Source organism: Ochotona curzoniae, unplaced genomic scaffold, assembly GCF_017591425.1.
Source record: "Ochotona curzoniae isolate NIBS_2020 unplaced genomic scaffold, NIBS_Ocur_1.0 patch439, whole genome shotgun sequence".
Classification (NCBI taxonomy): domain Eukaryota; kingdom Metazoa; phylum Chordata; class Mammalia; order Lagomorpha; family Ochotonidae; genus Ochotona; species Ochotona curzoniae.
The window spans coordinates 13884-32481 of record NW_024467016.1 but is presented as its reverse complement, the minus strand read 5'-3'; the positions used below and the strand labels follow the sequence as shown (position 1 = coordinate 32481).

Genomic DNA, 18598 nt, shown 5'->3' with positions numbered 1-18598 from the left:
TGATGGTTAAGCCTTGGCCTATGGCACCAACATCCCACCCTGGCTCTGGTTCAAATCCCAGATGCTCCACTTCTGATCCTGCTTCCTGTTGATAGCCTAGGAAAGCACCAAAGACAACATAAGTGCCTGAATTCCTGCCACACACACACGGGAGACCTGGAGGAAGCTCCTGGTTCCTGGCTTCGGACTGGCCCCGCTCTGGCTATTGCGGCCATTTGGAGTGTGAAGCAGTGTATGAAAGATCTTGTCTGCCCTATAACTACCTTTCAAATCAAAATAAATCATAAAAACCAAACAAATAAAAACAAAGAACAACTACCTTCTTGCTCCAGGCTCTCGCATGAGGTTGGAGTGACAGAACTGGGGCTCGGGCGTATTTAACTGTCAAATGCAAGCTCAGCATGCAAACAGGCACTGTTTTCTTTTTAAAGATAGTGACATCACCCAAAATTAAAACCATATGGAAGGATATAAATGAGGCACTTGCCCGGATTCCCTGGCTGTTATTCCCAGATGTCATCCTGGTGAAGTTTCTTGTGTAAATCATGACTTCTTAGTTTGTTATTAACGTGACAGGAACATCATACAGATATGTTTCTTATAAAGGTAAAATGGTCCAGAGCCTGTTTAGACACTGAGGCTACATCCAGGTCCCAGTCACAGAGCCAAACTTTCTTGAAATCCAACAAAGAACTGAGAAAAAAACAACAACAACAACACAAAACACAACTCACATATTTTAGTCTTAAGCCAGATTTCCTTTATTTCTGTTTGCGACAACTGAAATCCATCAGACACTTATAAAATGTCCCAAATTGGCAATTACCTGGAAACAAACTATTATTAACTGGATCAAACCATATCAAAAAAAAAAAAAAAAGTCATTGAACAAACACTTGCAGTTCAAGAAACCAAAATGTCACTGGTACGCAGCTACCCCAGCAGATTGTTGCACGGCTCCTGATCAAACTCCCAACACTCGGGAGGGACCTAGGGGGGCGAGCTCCGGTTCCTTTTAATGTTGCCTGTAAACAGACTCCAGCTGATTTGTGGGTGAAGAGTCTAAGAAGGAAATGACAGTAATCGATCGTGCGGGAGTTGGGGTGAGGTGTTAGGGAGGGTTGAAATAAACTGGGGGTCCAAACAGTCCCATGGATACAGCACTGAAAGGAATCTTACCAATGAAAGTGTACGGGTGTTTTTCCTGCCCAAACAGGACACAGTGAATGTGGGAAATCGGATTCTTTTCAGCAATATTCCTTTGACCACATGTGTGGATTCTCCCACAGCCTGAATATTAAAATCATCTTCACATGGTCATTCTCTTAATGTTTTTAATTAAAAAAAAAAAAAGAAACATAAAAAAGAACAGATAAAATATTGCAACAGTGAGCGAATGCAAATTCCTGTTGGTCCGCGAGAAGAGGGACTGAGCGCACTCCCTTTAGAGATGCAAGCCGTTGTCCACTGTGCATTCACCTGGTCTCACGGTGGCCCTGAGCGGGCTGCCCACGCTCCGCAGTTTCCTAAGAAGTCCTCGGGGCGGGCCAAGGTCAGCAGCTCAGCGGGGCTATTCGCTGCTCTGGGCGCTTTCGGCCCTCCAGCGAGGTTCCCAACAGAGCTCTGAGCCCTGACTTGCCCCAGGAACTTCCTAGGATAGCAGATGAAACTAATTAGCACACAGCCCATCAAAGCAGCACAAGGCATTTCACCATCTGCGTGCAGAGCCCTCCCTGTGACTGCGGCACAGGCCACAGGAGGAGCGTCTCCACCACACGGGGCTCCAAGGCCACTGTCCTCCCCGCAGACAACCTCGGTCTGCCTTCACTGCTGCTCCTCCCCGGGGCACAAATATTTCTTTCTACTTATTTTTGTCATTTTTTTTTCCCAACCACAAAATCCAACCTGTTGAAGGGATGAAGGGGAAAAACAAACAGACAAACAAGCTTGTGAATGTCCAGGAAGCAGCTGCTAAGCCCCCATTACACGCGGCGCCAGGTGCACTCTGCTACGCGGGCTCCTCTTCGTCCATCGCCACGTCGCTTGCGTTCTGCTTCTGCTCAGCTTCCGGGTCTGCCGGCAGGATGCTGGTGACCGTGTGGAGAAGGGCTTCAATCTGCTCCTCCGTGAGCCGCTCCTCGCTCTCTTCCACTATCTGCAGGAGGAAGGCAAGCCTTGCAGGCGTTAGGAACGAGCCGCACGCTCACAGCCCTGACTCCTAGCACACAGCGTTCTGTGCCTGCATCCTGAGCCTTGCCTGGTCCCTAGGTCCTCTCCATCTTGGCTCCAGAGGGAGTGAAACAAGCTCAAAAGCCAGGCTGAGCCAAGGCAATTACTCAGATTGGGTTGCTGGGGAAAAAAAAAAAAAAACCCTGGGCTGCAAGACAGCTTTTTAAAAGGAAAAGCACACCCCGCAAAGGCCTGAGCCCTTTCATGTACAGACAGGTGTGAATACATTTCATTTGCAAACAAAACTCACCTCTGGGAAATACAGTGACACTTTCCATACGTTTGCATTTTATAGCAAGCGTAGCTGTAATCTGAAGAACAGAATAGGTCTTCAGGGTGGAGGGGTGGCGCAGTGGTGAAACCACCGCTTGCAGTAACAGCAACTCACACAGGTGCTGGTTCAAGTCCTGCTCTCTGCTAATGTGCCTGGAAAAGGGGCAGAGGATGACCCAAGTACCCACAGGCGAGACCCAGAAGAAGGTTCCGGATCCTGGCTTTGAACTAGTCTGGCCCTGGCTATTTGAGGGCAGTTGGGGAGTGAGCCAGCAGATAGAAGATATCCCCTCTCTGTCACTCTCAGAGAAACGGATAAATCTCTTTAAAAATGTACTGGTGAATTTTTTTTTTTTAAATAAATGCATCCTCCTGTGACTGTCCTACTACAGGCCACATGGTTTCTCTCTTCTGGTTCTCAGCACCACTGTCACTCCAGCAGCCCTCGAGGGCAGAGCCTCTCCCCTGCCTGGGCCGTACCCCCTCTGCCTCCATTCATTCTCTGAGCCCTCCCCGGGGTGTAGAAACGGAACTGCCACGCAGGTTGGCTACTGTCGGAAACACACCTTTTAACACTACGTGGCCTCAGCAATGCAGAACCGAGTGTGGCACCGAGGGCCAGAAGGAATCCCGCACTGTGCCATGGCTTCGGACACAGTCCCAGGAAACAGCCTCACGGCCAGTTTCTAAGAATTAACATGGCCGGTCAACCATCATTTTTTTTTTTTTAAAGATTCTTGGAAAGACAGATTTACAGAGAGGATAAAGATCTTCCATCCACTCCCCCAATGGCTGCAAAGGCTAGAGTTAGGCTGATCCAAAGCCAGAAGCCAGGAGCTTCCTCTGGGTTTCCTATGGAGCTGCAGGGTCCCAAGCCTTTGGGTCAACCTTCACTCCTTTCCCAGGCCACGAGCAGGGCTCTAGATGGGAAGTGGAACAGCTGGGACATGAACCAACATCCATAGGGGACCCGAGCACTTTTAAGGTGGAGTGTTAGCCAATGGAGCCATCTTGCCAGGCTTAGTCAACCAGCTTTTACAACGCAGTGGGCAGACTGCTATATGACTTCACCTGTCCTTCACCTGTCCGACAGGTGATGACACGAATCACCTATCGGACACCGCAATCACCTATCGGACACCGCAATCACCTATCGGACACCGCTCTGCAGCAGGCCTGCTCTAGGGCAGTTGTCCTGGTGGCCATCTCTGGAATCTGGCAAGCGGCCCCAACAGGAGGAATCCCGGCAGATGTTCAGTGAATCAAGAGAACAAGGCTAGGCTTACAACCCTGAGCAGGATGTCAAGGCTGACTCCTTCACCAAGGTCACACCCCAGATTCCTGACAGAACACTGCTCCCCTCATTCATCGCGGCCAAAAACTGCTCCCACGACCAGGGCTCAATCCCGGACGTTCTCTGCAGGGACCGTTAACACCAAGCAAAGTGACCCGAAGCAGGCAGACAGCTCCTTGCACGCCTTCGTGGAGGCGAGCCTGGGAACAGCGAGGACGCCGAGGACCACTGGCACGGACGGATGGGGGCTTCGCGGGGCTCACACCAAGCACTTGCAGTGCTCAGAGCTTGCACAGGCTCTGGGGTGAGGTCACGCTAAGCCTCCTCGTCTCTTCTCTCCAACTGTCCTTGAGCCACGGATCACATATGCTGCTGATTAAAGCTGGAGGAGACGTGACATGTGATCTTTTAACCCAGAGGGACAAGGATTAGTTTCTTGCTGTTCTGTTTGCTTTTTTCCTTTCCTCTGACTCCCCAACACAGTTTAAAGCATCAGAACAATGAGCACATTTAAAAAAAGGGGGGGAGGGTAAGGAAAGGGGTGGGAGAGTTGTTCCTGCCTTCTGGCTAGCTCCCCTCAAAAAGAACTGTTTATGGAAGGAATTGTTCTAATTTAATTTTGGGTGCATTTTGGAGGGCCGAGAACAACTCTAGGAAGACACTGATGGTTTTAGCCGAAAATTAAATATTCCATGACCCCTGGACAAAAGACCCTTTAAATACGCAACCTTACAGAAACATAGAAATTTCTGACCATTCTCTTCCACGCTTTTTCTAAAGGAAAAGTCGACAAAGAACTAAATATTTCTAAAACTGACTTTGGAAGCAGCTTTGTTCTATTCTATCACTTCTCCAGGCCGAAGCCTCTTAGACCTGGGAGTCGGCTGCTCTGCCCAGATGACACAGGGAGCTGCCGCTGTGTGCGCCGAGCAGCCAGCGGCTCTGCTGCGTTAGCACAGGCTTTCCACTCGGCCTGCCTCTCCCCAACTCTGAAGCCTTCTGCTGGGATGCCATTCAGGGCCTCACAGGTGGGCCGAGGCTCCCCCCCAGAGGTTCCAGGCAGGGAGACAAAGCATCAAGTCTGTGGTTCTAAAGAGAACTACAGAAGCAGCAACTGCGGTGCAGTAAGGGTCCACCTGCAAGGCAGGCATCCCACATCAGCACCAGCTCAATGCCTGCAAGTTCTGCTTCAGATCCAGCTGCTTGCCACCGTGCCTAAGCAAGCAGAGGAAGACAGCTGAATTACTTGGGCCTCCGCCACTCACGTGGAAAATCTGAATGGAATTCTAGGCTCCTGGCTCTGGCCCTGGTCCAGCTCCAAGTGTTGTAGACAGCAGAGAGAGAGCTCTTAAAAGTCTTAAAATTCAAAAAGCAAGAAAGGGAGACCGTGGCCTTTGGTGGCCGTGGCATGGGTGCAAAGAGCCAGCCTGCAGGCCGGGAAGGTGGTGAATGGATAACTGCATGAACCAGGCTGAGAGACAGTGACAGAAATTAGTGCGGTACAGGAGAGAATAAACAGCAAGAGACAGACACAGGCAAATGTGAGGACGGACAGAGGAAGAGCGTGGGTCCTGGGGTGGCGAGAGGCAGCGTGCGTGGGGAAGCGCGTGTGCTCCGGGAACTAACCAAGGGAACAGACAAAGAGGAGGAACGGGGAGGGGAGCAGAGGCGATGGGTTCCACTCCAGGCACACACAGCTTAATGTTTTTATACAACATCTGGTTGGCAATGAGCCCTACAGCAAAGCAAGGCCAGAGTGACCCAGGACTGCGGGGCAGACAGCTGCCAAGTCACGGCCCCAAACTCCTGGGAAGAATTAAATTCCTCTAGTCCTCCACCTTCGCTAGGCCCACACTAACTCCGACCGGCTTAACGAGGGGGTCTCTTCATCTGCACAGGGAGGTGGTCGACCAGGCAAGGACCCCCCCGGAGGCCCAGGGCTCCCTCACTCACCAGCTGGATCTCGACAGCCGTCATAGGCCTGTGGTTCAGCAGCTGAAGCTTCTCAGCTCTGTCAAAAGAGAAGTAAGAAGGCATTTCAACTTCCATGGTCCCAAGGACTGGGAGCCTTGACCAGGCTGTGAGAAAAGACGCTGGCAGATAGAAGATGCGAGAACTCCTGGGACAGCACCCTTAGTTTATTCAGCTGTAAAACGAGAGAGGATGGGACCAGCAGCGGGGCTGTCAGGCACTCTCACATCACGGTATACATGTGAACCAAAATTCTAAAGAATACAGATGTAACAGTAAAAAATGAAGCAGCAAGAGACGCAAGGCTTTGTTATCTTAAAGCTAATTTATTATTTTCATCAACGTGGAAGACGAAGTGGCACTGCTGGTTTACTTTGCGAATGTCGGGGGCAGCTCGGGCTGGACCAGGAGCCTAGAATTTCCACCAGGCTTGGGTGGCACAGACTCAAGTCCACTGCCTCGCACGCTGAATTAGCAGCGCGTGGGAAGAGAATTCTAGTACCCAGAACCCAAACAATATTCCAACAGAAGATGCAGACGCACACCCTAGACCGTTTTTGAAAAGGATTTGACATAGTCACTTTTATTAGAAAAAATATGAAGAAAATAAAAGTGAACAGAATTATCCTGGCTGGTCTTTGTTTAAAAATGGCTCATAGGGCCCAGTGCAATGGGTGAACTGGTTAACCGTCCACCTCCAAGTGCCACCATGTAGGGATCCTGGTTGAACATTTAGGGAATAATACAGTAAATGGAACACTGTTTTGTTTGAAATATAGATTTTTAAAAGAATGTTTTTAAAGTTAGAAAGTTAGATGTACAGAGAGGAGATAGAGAAAGATCTTCTGTCTGCTCAATGGCCTGAGCTGAGCCAATCAGAGGCCAGGTGCCTGGAGCTTCTTCTGGGTCTCTCACGCAGGGTGCAGGGTCCCAAAGCTTTGGGCCGTCCTCGACTGCTTTCCCAGGCCACAAGCAGGGAGCTGGATGGGAAGTAGAGCAGCTGGAATTAGAACCAGTGCCCATATGGGATCCCAGGCGGGCAAGGCAAGGACTTTAGCTACTAGGCTACTGCTCTGGGCCCAGCTTTTTCAAATTTTACTTCAGACTTGACCTGTTAGCTTAGTTAACAAACAAGACCCGGCTGGCACAGGGCAGTGCTGTGTGTACTCCAACTAACCGTGCAACCGTGATTTAATCCTACACCTTCCTGTTTCTGTACATTTCCCTTGATTGCTATTTACAATCCATGTTTGTGAGTTTTGAGAAATTTTAACTTTCTATAATAGATGTGAGTTTGTTTATGGCAGCAGATGAGAAAACAGACTATTACCAACGAAGATTTTTGGTTACTGGTGGTGTGTGTGTGCAAGCAGCTGGGCAGAATGACAGCCGTGCTGAGGAGTGGGTGCTAAGGACTGAGGACTGACTGGAGGAAGAAAGCGCCTCCCGCCCCGAGGAACGCGGCGATCCGGTGTCTGCTGACTAGGGGACCCCAAGTGGCGGGAGGCTGAAACTGCAGCAGAGAGGCCAGGGTCCCGTGAATGGGGCTCTTGTTCCACGGAGACCACAGTGATGTGTGTGGGAGGAGGGGAGCCAATCTGAAAGGAGTCCAAGGGAGACGGATTCAATGCGAACAGTCTTCTGAGGGAGCAGCCTGGGAGGTTGGATGTGAAATGGGATAACAGGCAGCGAATGGCGTAAGGACCTGGTGAGGAGGCGAGGGGGGCTGCGCTGCCCCAGCCATGGCCTGCGTAGGAAAGCCTGAATCTCCATGCGAAACAAAATTACAGGTGTTTGCTAACCATCTTCCCCCAACAGCAACAGAGAACGGAGCCAAGTGTAGAAACAGAGACCGACAGTGAAATGAATGAGCATCCCAGCTCTGAATCAAAGCTCCGGAGCGCAGTTTCAACTCCCGGAAATGTCCTTACTCACACGAAGGAGTTCGTGAACTTTTTTTTTTTATTGGAAAGGCAGAATAGATTTGCAAAGAGAAGAAGAAAAAGAGAAATATCTTCACTCCCCAAGTGGCTGCAATGGCTGGAGCTGAGCCAATCCAAAGCCGGGAGCTGGGAGCCTCTTCTGGGCCTTCCTCAGGGTGCAGGGTCCCAAGGCTTTAGGCCATCCTCGACACGGACCAGCACCCATGTGGGACCGTGGCGTTTGCAAGGTGAGGATTTAGCCACTGAGCCATCACCCCAGGCCATCTCATGAGCCTTCTAGCAACAAAAACATTCACCACTACTTCCTGCCAACACCCCAATTCTGGGTCAAGACAACCAAGCAAGCTCCCTGACCTTCCGCCAACCGGGGTACACTCACAGAACCGCACACCCCACAAACATCCTCCGACCCCTCATGTTTCTTCTTTCTTGCCTCCCGCTTCATCTTTATCTTCCTCCCGAAGATTTATTTACTTCAGAGATTTGTTCGTCATTAATGCATGTGGAAGGCAGAGTTACAGAGATGGCGGTCTTCCATCCACCGTGCACTCCCCAGATGGGTCGGATGGAGGCCAGGAGCTTCTTTCAGGCCTCCCATGTGGCTGCAGGGACCCAAGCACTTGGGTCATCTTCTGCTGCTTTCCCAGGAGCATTAGCAGAGAGCTGGAGTGGAAGTGGAGCAGCCAGGAGGTGAACCAGCGCTCACAGGGTCCTGTAGGCTGAGGCTTAACACACAGTGACACAGTGCTGGCCCCCGCCGACTCACTGCACTCAGCTCCTTGTACCAAAGACAGGACTATTCTTAGTAGGGCCCAGTGGCCTCCACTTTGGTGAAGAGCCAAACCTCCAGGCCAACAGCCTGAGGGGTGCCTGTCCTCCTTACCCACCCCCTGTACTCACCAAGCATGTTTAATGGTTCTTTCCAGACATCTGTTGCTCTCCTCACCACTTCAGTGGGCCACTCAACCTCCTCGTCACAGGGTCACGGCTTCAATCCTTAGAGGTCAGCTCCTTTCTCAATCTACTTTGACTCTCACAAACTATCTCCTGTTTTGAAGATTTCATTTATTTGAAAGGCCGAGTTACAGAGCCAGCGGGGGGAAGAGGGAACAAGAATTTAGATCAGTGGTTAACTCTCCAAAGGGCCACTGCTGGGCCAGGCTGAAGCCAGGATCTCCAGCTGCATCCTTCACGTGGCTGGCAGGAACCCAAGCATGTGGCCGCCTTCTGCCGCTTTTCCCGGCACGTTAGCAGGAAATGGGATTGGAAGCGGAGCAGCAAAGACTCAAAGGGTGTTCATGTGGGACGCCAGGCAGTGGCTTTACTCACAATGCCAGCCCTATAAAGTAGCTTTTAAAAGATGGACATCTGGGGCCCGGCGTGGTGATACAGTGGTTAAAGTTCTTGCCTTGAACACGCCGGGATCCCATATGGATGCCAGTTCATATCCTGACGACCCTGCTTCCCATCCAGCTCCCTGCCTGTGGCCTGGGAAAGCAGTCGAGGACGGCCCAAAGCCTTGGGACCCTGCACCCAAGTGGGAGACCCAGAAGAGGCTCCTGGCTTTGGATTGGCTTAGCTCCAGCTGTTGTGGCCGCTTGGAGAGTGAACCATCGAATGGAAGATCTTCCTCTCTGTCTCTCCTCCTCTTTGTGTATCTGCCTTTCAAATAAAAATAAATAAATCTTTAAAAAAAAGAAGATGGACATCTGGTCACTTGTCCAGCTTGCTGTCATCCACTGCTCTCTTTGTAATTTTGCCTGTCAATTAAATCTTTAAATAAATCATAAATGAGATTGTTTTTTAAGTTTTGCTCCCCTCCCCGTTCTTTCCAAGGTTTTTTTGTGTGTGTGTGTGTGTGTGTGTGGTGTATGCGTGCCCTGTGTGATTCTTGTCTCAAACTGCACCAGTGAGGCCAGTGCTGTACTGCAGGTTAAACTTCAGCCTGCAACGCTAGCATCCCATATGGGCATGCTGGCATCCTAGCATCCTAGCTGTCCTACTTCTGATTCAGCTCTTTGCCAATGTCCTTGGGAAAGCAGTGAAAGAAAACCCTGTTCCTTGGGCTCCTGTGCCCATGTGGGAGACTCAGCAAAAGCCCCAGGCTTCTGGCTTCAGACTAGCCCAGCTCCAGCTGCTGCGGCCAACGGGGAAGTGAACCAGAGGCTAGAAGAAAATCTCCGACTCTTCTTCCTCTGTAAATCTGCCTTCCAAATTAAAATAAATCTTTTTTTTTTTTTTTTAAAAGAAAAGCACTGGCTAGCAAAGATGGTCCAGTTATTTGGTAAAGAGCTTCCTGGGTCACCAGGCACCAAGGCTGCTTTAATTCCAAATGGCTGCTACCAGCTGGAGAAGCCAGAGCCGATACACGGACAACAGCCTGCTGGCTCCCTCTACTGGCTGTTGTATAACACTGCCTCCAGCTCCTGCTCCTGCCGGTCAAGGAATCAACTATTTAATAAAAAAGGGAGAGATTAAAAAGGTCAGAAAGGATTTTAAAAATCCTCAATTTGGGGATTGCAAATGGAAAAAGGGAGCTTTACTTAATCCTTGTCTGAAAGGATTATAACCTGCTTTACAGATCATAGATCCATACCATGAGTTCGCTCGGCAATTACTATTTGTAGATTTACTGAACCACAGCCAGGTCCACTACAAATGTGGATAAAGAGAGAAAGCGATTACGATGCCAAACATGAGCTCAAATTGCTGAGAAGAGCCTTACCGAATCAGCCACGAGAGGTCAGCACTATGGCACAGTGGACTAAGCTATAGTGTGCGGTGCCAGCACCTCCTAGGAGCACTAGTTCTAGTCCTGGCTGCTCCACTTCCCATCCAGCCTCCTGCTCGTGTGCCTGGGAAAGCAACAGAGGATGCTCCAAGTGCTCGGGCCCCTGTGCCCACGCAGAGGAATGGGTAAAGTTCCTGGCTCCTGGCTCTGAAGCGGCACAACTCTGGTCGCAGCGGCTGTTTGTGAAACGCACCAGCAGACTGCAGTCCTCTCGGTCTCCCTCCCCCTCTCTGGAGCTCTTTCAAATAAAAAACACAAAAAAGCACAGCTCGAAAGGAAACTCGACAGAAGGTCTTGGAAACTTCTTCCCTCTTCTCTCAGGGCTTTGTGCCTAGGGCAGGCCTTGACAGAGCTGCGGCAGTGGCTGCACTGAACAAATGGAACCAACCAACTTCCTAACCAGAAGATCAAGAATAGGAACCCTTGAGATCTGGATATCTGTGAAGCTCCAGGGCAGCTCCTCGGGGGGAGGGCCGGCAGCAGGTGCGGCCAGCTCCTCAGGGGGAGGGCCAGCTCCAGGACAGCTCCTCGGGGGGAGGGCCGGCAGCAGGTGCGGCCAGCTCGGGCAACCTCCTGCTTCAGAGTACCGAATAGCCATCTCTGTTGTCCTTCCCACTTTCCTCTCTCCCTACTTTGTCCCAAGTGACAACCACACACACAGCACAGTTAAAACTAAGAAAAACCCAGTATTTGTAGGGAAAGGACCAAAAACAAGGGAGGGAGGAGGGGCATTCCTAGGTGGGTCACAGAGATTGAGAAGAATACCAGAGAGGAGAGCTAGTGAATTTCTCAAATGGGCTTCTCAGTCAACATAAATCCTGGGTTTAGAAAATATGTACATACATCTGTTCATTCCTTTAGACAGCCGTCACAGCGGGGAGTGAGGTGGGCAGACCGACCTTCCATTCGCTGGCTCACATCCCAAATGCCTGCTGCTTCTGAGCCTTGCTGCTTTCCCAGGTGGATGGCAGGGGGCTAAGTACTCGTGCCATCCTCTGCTGCCTTCCCAAGATTATTAGCAGGAAGTTGGGTTGGAACTCAAACCAGCACTCTGACTCGGGATGCTGGTAACGCAAGCAGAAGTTTAACCCACTGTGCCACAATGCACATCCACACAAATCCTAGGTTTACCCTGAGCTATTTATGTGCAGAGCAATCCCCAGACGGCAAGCATCAAACAGACCAGCACAGCGAAGACCCCGAGCACAGTGCAAGCCAACCACCGTGCTAGCTGCCTATGCACAGAGGACCCAAAGTAGCAGGGAAAAATTTTTAAAAATCAAATTGACACTGAAATCCTTGTCCAATGCCCTTTCTCATGTGCGGGCTTCTTACTCCCACCCTTTGCCCGGAACTGTCTTCTCTAACTCCTAGTGGGCTGCTTGGCATCCTTTGGGTCTTAATTTTTACAAAATCTCTAAGAAATCTACAATGGCCCTTTTCTCTCCCCAGATGCTCCCACGCCACCGTGAACTTCTGCCATGCCCCACGTCACACAGGACGGTGAAAAGTGTGACCAAATCATTTACTTGTCTCTTTCTAGCTCAAGATTTACTCCTAAGAGTCTATCTAGCACATTCAAGTTTAATTAATATTTAGAATTACAAATAAACTACATTTTCCCATTTAAAAAAAAAAGAAAAGAAATCCTTGCTCATAAAGGCAAGACTGAGTGAACTGCCAGATAAAACAAACAAGCAAAAAAAATCAACATTAACCAGAGGCTTTTAACAAGATGCGGAATCTGGGCAATGTAATACTCAAACCGCCCAGGAAACCCAGAATCACTTCAATCGGGAAGCTATGACTCATTCTCAAGGGAAAACCTAATTAACAGATGCCAAGCCCATCGTGACCCAGACTAGAGTCAGCAAATTGTTGGCTGTTACAACATGGGGCAATGGGATACATGCCGTTCTAAGAAAAAGACAGGCTATAAAAACTGAACAAATGGAAATCTTAGTATTGAAAAACAATCAGAAACAAACCAACCAACCTCACAGGTAGGCTTACTATTAGAATATGGAAGAATCTATGAACTTGAAGATTTCACAAATTTAGGATTATAGAAGACTAAAGATAAGAAAAAAATCCTTAAAGCAATTGGAAGAAAACAGTATTATATACTTAATCATTATTGGTTTCTTTCTATATATATATATATATATATTTTTTTTTTTGTAAGACTTCTTTATTCAAGAGTTACAGATTTAGAAAGACAAAAAGAGGTCTTCCTCCTACTGGCTGACTTCCCAAATGGCTCCAACAGCTGCGCTGACCCAAACCCAAGGCAGGAGCTTCTTCTGGATCTCCCCCAAGGGTGGCATGGGCCCAAGCATTTGGGTTGTCTTCTACTGTTTTCTCAAGCAACGAGTAGGGAGATGGGCTGGAAATGCGGCAGCTGGGACCCTGCATCCACATGGGACACCAGGAAGAAGCTCCTGGCTCCCGGTTTTGGATCAGCTCCGCTCTACCCCTGGCTACTTGGGGAATGAGCCAGTAGATGGAAGACCTTTCTTGGTCTCTCTTTCTCTCTACAAATTTACCTTTCCAATAATAATAAATTTTAAAGAGAGAACGAGAGAGAGAGAGAAAATAAAGGACACCCTTGGGAGGCCTTATCTCCTATGACAGTGACTGACTGGCAATCCCAGCTCTGCTCCTGATTCTGAGAGAGCAACGACAGCTCAGGTGGCAAGAACGCGGGTGCCTCCCTAATCCTGGAAACTACGTGAACCAGAAGTGGGAGAATGGTTGCACAGACAACGGTGTATCCTCAGCACGGGATCACGGGCGGAGACTGGTGAGCTAGGAGCTGGGGCTATAGAGATCATGGTGGAAATCTAACATAAGAACCCAGACCTGGAACTCGCTGGAGGGAGTGGCACAAGTGACTGCAAACAAAGAGCCATGTACCAACCGCAGCAAGTAAAATCAAACTATAGACCTGTGGGTGACACAGCTTAGAAACCTGCCCCAAGGAGAAGACTCACCTAACCAGAAGCACAATGACCAAGAGCAAAAGAAAAGACAGAGGCACAATGGACATTACCGAAGACTGCCCTGCAAAGGAGCCAAGCCCTATGCCAACCTCTGAGTTAACTGAGGAAGACACTGAGAAAATGGGGAATACAGATTTCAAAACACTTGTTATAAAGCTTCTTACCAACAACGAGAAACACGTAATACAGGCATTCAAGGTGTTTAAACAACATGTCCCACGGGAAATGAATGAATTGAAAGCTAATATATCAGAAATGAAGAATACAGTGGAGCAAACTAAAAGTACAGTGAAGAATCTCCAAAAAAGAATGAAGCAGAAGAATCTCTGAATTGGAAGATATTTCTTTTTTTTAAAAAAAGATTTTATTTTTATTACAATATAAGATATACAGAGAGGAGACACAGAGAGGAAGATCTTCCGTCCGATGGTTCACTCCCAAGTGAGCGCAATTGCAGAGCCAAGAGCCAGGAGCTAGGAACCTCCTCCAGGTTTCACACACGGGTACAGGGTCCCAAGGCTTTGGGCCATCCTCGACTGCTTTCCCAGGCCACAAGCAGGGAGCTGGGTGGGAAGTGGAGCTGCCGGGATTAGAACCGATGTTCATATGGGATCCTGGTGCATTCAAGATAGGACTTTAGCTGCTAAGCCATCACACTGCCCCCCCTTTTTGTTTAAAGATTTCTTTTTATTGGAAAGATGGATATTAAAAGAGGAGGAGTGACAGAGAAGATCTTCCGTCCAATGATTCACTCCCCAAGCAGCCACAATGGCCTGAGCTGAGCCAATCCAAAGCCAGAAGCCAGGAGCTCTTCCAGGTCTCCTATGTGAGTGCAGGGTCCCAAGGCTTTAGCCTGTCCTTGACTGCTTTCCTAGGCCACAAGCAGGGAGCTAGATGGGAAGTGGGGCCGCCAGGATTAGAACCAGCACCTATATGGGATCCCGGTGCGTACAAGGCGAGGACCTTAACCACTATGCTATCACGATGGGCCAGAAGATAATTCCTGTCACCAGGGGGAAAAAAACAAAAAGCTGGAAGCAGAGCTGGATCAGACCCAAAAAAAGTATTCAAGAATTGAAAGACGCTATTAAAAGGGAAATATAAGAGTTATGGGAGTCACAGAAGGTGCAAAAGGAGAAACTGGATTTAAAAATGTATTCAATGAAATACTAAGGGAAAATTTCCCTAATCCACCAATTGGGAAACAACATGCAAGAAGGGACACAGAACTCCCAACAGGCCTGATCAAAAGCGATCTTCACCATGACACATGATCATCAAGCTCTCTTCAATTGAATATAAGGAAAAGATCCTTCAATGTGCACGTGAAAAAAAGATCAATTGACATATTAAGGAATGCCAATTAAACTCACAGGAGATCTCTCATAGGAAACTCTACAGTCAAGAAGTGAATGGAGTGACACATTCTAGATTCTAAAAGCAAAAAACTGTCAGTCCAGGATAACGTACCCAGCAAAGTTTTTCTTTGTCTTTGAAAATGAAACAAAATTCTTCCATAGTAAAGAAAAGTTAAAAGAATTTGCCTCTTCCAAACTCACCCTACAAAGGATACTTAGATGTTCTCTTGGTAAAGAAAAAAAAATAGCACCCACCAAAACCAAAGGCAAATGTGAAAAACATCCCAGTAAAATAACAACAGAAGACTGAATCAATGAACAACCCATTCCTAAAAGGACAGGACCAAAGTACCACCCATTCCTATTAACCCTGAAAGTAAATAGCTTAAGCTCAATCAAACGTCATAGATTAGTAGACTGGATTAAAAACACAAAACCCATCTATTTGTTGCCTACAGAAAACACATTTCACCAACAAAGATCAGTGGAAACTGTATCTCATGAATTTTGATGTTTTTGTTATTTTCATCTCTCCAAAACGCCTTTTCTTTCTTCAATGACTCATAGATCATACAGCAGCAACATTTTCTTCAAGAAGATTCTTGACTTTCTTTTGCATTTCTTCAGCTACACATTAGTCATTCAGTAGCATGCTATTTAACTTCATGGTGTTAATTTCTTTTTTCTTCCTGTTGTTGATTTTGTTTTGTGGCTTTTCATTTAAGGGGATGTATAGTAGCTGTGTAATGGAGACTGTCATATCTAGTAACATGTTATTTAACTTCTTGGCATTGTAAATTTCTATTTTTCTTCCTGTTGATTTTGTATTGTGACTTTTCATTTAAGAGGATGTACAGTAACTGTGTAATGGAGACTAACATATCCAGATGTGAGGATACAATGCAGTATGCATCTCTACTTCCAGATCAAAGATGGACTCTCAAAGAAACTGTTTACTATATCTTGACAATAGGATGTTGGACTCTCTGCCATTGTCCATGGCCACAATGATGGACATATGACTGTGTATGAAGAAGTATACTTTAGTAATGATATGAGAACTCGGGGGTGGGAGGATTGGGGAGTGGAAAAGGGAAATCTCAGGAGGCTATGCAACTGTATTTTAAAATGATAATATAAATAAATAAGTAAACAAAAGATTAGAATACAAAAAAATTACATATCAAAGGGTACTATCAGCAGAGTGCTGGCAACCCACAGACTAGGAGTGGGGCCAGCGGCTGTTGCTTCCTGCAGTGTCAGCATCCCCAGTGAGAACTGTTGAGTTCCAGCAGCTCTGCTTCTGATTCAGCTCCCTGGTAATGCATAGCAAAGCAGCAGAGATGTATTCTGATATCTATGCAGGAGACTGGGATGCAGCTCCTGGCTTCCAGCTTCAGTGAGGCCTAGCCCCTGCGTTGGTAGCCATCTGTGGATGAGTTAATGAATGGAGATCTCTTCCTCTCTCTGAGATGGCCTTCCAAATAAATACTCTTAAGGGGGGATAAAAAAAAGAATAAAAGAAAGTTGTGAACCGTTTATTTGATAAAGGATTAACATGAGGAAAACACACAAAAACATTTCCTAAAACTCAACAATAAAAAAACAAACATTCCCATTCAAAAATGGGCAAAGGAGTTGAAAGACACTTCTCCAAAGGAAACATACAAATAGTTACCATGCCCTTGAAAAGTTGCTCAGCAGTACTTACTGGGGAAGTGCAAAGTTCAACCACAGTAAGACGCCACTGCAGACTCATCAGATGACTATTACCGAAACCACAGGAAATAATAAGAAACCGACAAGGCTATGGAGATGGACACCAAGTCACTAGGAAAAACAGTAGGATGTTTTCTCAAGAGATGAAAAACCGAACTAGTGGAATGACCCACTGATCCGATCTCTACGGATCCCAAAGAACTGAGAGCAAAGTGTCAGACATGACCGGGCCTCGTGTGCACAGGGGCGTTATTCGCAACAGCCAAACAGCAGAAGCAGCTCAAGTATGTGCTAACAAAGTGTGAGATAATTCCACCATAAAAAGGAAGGAAATTCTCACAGAGGCAACAACGTGGCTGACCCCTGAAGATATGCTAAGTGGAACTAGTCAAACGCCAGAAGCCAAAATGCTGCAGGATTCTTCCTACATGAAGAACTTAGGAGAGTCCAACTAAAGAGACAGAAAGCAGAAGGTGGCTGCCACACACTGGGAGCAGAGAACGTATGGTTACCGAGGAATGGGTACAGTTCCGGTTCTGTAAGCTGGAAAGTGTTCTGTGGCGGCGGCAGCGATGACTACAATGCGAATGGACCTGCTGCCACTGAGTCATGCAAACACAAACGTCCATGATCGGAAGAAGCATATGAACTGGTGGATCTATTTTCACACAATGTAGTCAGAATACTTTGAGGGGAAGATGGGGTACATTGCATGAATTGAAATTCCAAGATTAGATAGTAAAAATGAAAACAACAACAACAACAAAAACCACAAAAGACTCCATTATATTCTATTTCTGGTTCTAGAAGGTTCCTTATGCTATTTAATCTATCATATCATTACCAACATTAAGAGGTACTGCATTCTAATTATAAAGAACAAGAGCCAACAAAATATAAATGCACAGTTACTGAGCTATCATTGACATAATGTGTCACTTTTGTCCTACTTGAGATAATTTTTACTTACTTTGTCAATTTGTGGCTTTTCATTGCTGTGAGAAATTCTCTGATAATCTCAGGACTCTGGTGCCGACATGGTGTTTTTGATATGTACTTCAACGTCTATACACACACAAAAACGAAAAAGAGGGAAACATAAGATAAAAAAAGTCATAAGTCACGAGTCCAAAGGGATATACACATTTGACTAATTAAAATGAGGGCCCCGCATGGTAGCCTAGTGCCTCAAGTCCTCACTTTGCATGCGCCAGAATCCCATATGAGCGCCGGTTCATATTCCAGTTGTTCCACTTCCCATCCAGATCCCTGCTTATCGCCTGGAAAAGCAGCAGAGGACAGCCCAAAGCCTTAGGACCCTGCGCCCACATAGGAGACCTGGAAGAGGATCCTGGCTCCTGACTTTGGATCAGCTTAGCTCTGGCTGTTGCAGCCACCTGGGGAGTGAACCAGCAAATAGAAGATCTTCCTCTGTCTCTCCTCCTCTCTGTAGATCTGATTTTCCAATTAAAAAAAAATAAAATATGAAAATAAATCTTTTTTTAAAAAGATGTACTTATTTTTATTGAAAAGACAGATTTACAGAGGCAAGGAGATACAGAAAGATCTTTCGTCTGCTGGTTCATAACCAAGTGGCTGCAATGGCCAGAGCTGAGCCGATCCAAAGCCAGAAGCCTGGATCCCAGAGACTCTTCCAGGTTTCCCACATGGGTACAGGGTCCCAGGGCTTTGAGCTGTCCTCAACTGCTTTCCCAGGCCACAAGCAGGGAGCTGGATGGGAAGTTGGAGAGGCTGGATTAGAACTGCATGTGCAAAGTGAGGACTTTAACCGCTAGATTACTGCACCAGGCCCAAAATAATTAAATCTTAATTTTAAAAATGGATGAGAAGTGACAAAGAAGAAATGAGGAAAATGAAAAAAGAAATGAGGAAAATGCTCAAAAACCAATCAGCACTAGGTGTTTGGCCAAGGCTTAGACATCTGTTACCCTGCATCTCTCCTCTGCTCCCCAATCCAGCTTCTTGCTAACGTACACCCTGGGAGGCAGCAGGCGAAG

General features: G+C 47.4%; 1 protein-coding gene across 2 annotated transcripts in view; it reads right to left on the bottom strand.

Moving 5' to 3' along the window:
- Window positions 1-737: 737 nt before the first annotated feature.
- Window positions 738-18598, bottom strand: part of LOC121168019 (DNA-directed RNA polymerase III subunit RPC9) — a 31744-nt gene continuing 13883 nt past the window's right edge. The window contains exons 4-6 of one of the 2 annotated variants that reach the window (XM_040997780.1): window positions 17551-17645; window positions 5750-5807; window positions 738-2155 (exon numbers count right to left, since the gene is read on the bottom strand). In XM_040997780.1, coding sequence (XP_040853714.1) covers window positions 2009-2155; window positions 5750-5807; window positions 17551-17645 — 300 coding nt within the window. In that variant the 3' untranslated portion in view covers window positions 738-2008. The remainder of the gene's footprint in view (window positions 2156-5749; window positions 5808-17550; window positions 17646-18598) is intronic. The other variant, XM_040997781.1, reaches the window with a different exon arrangement.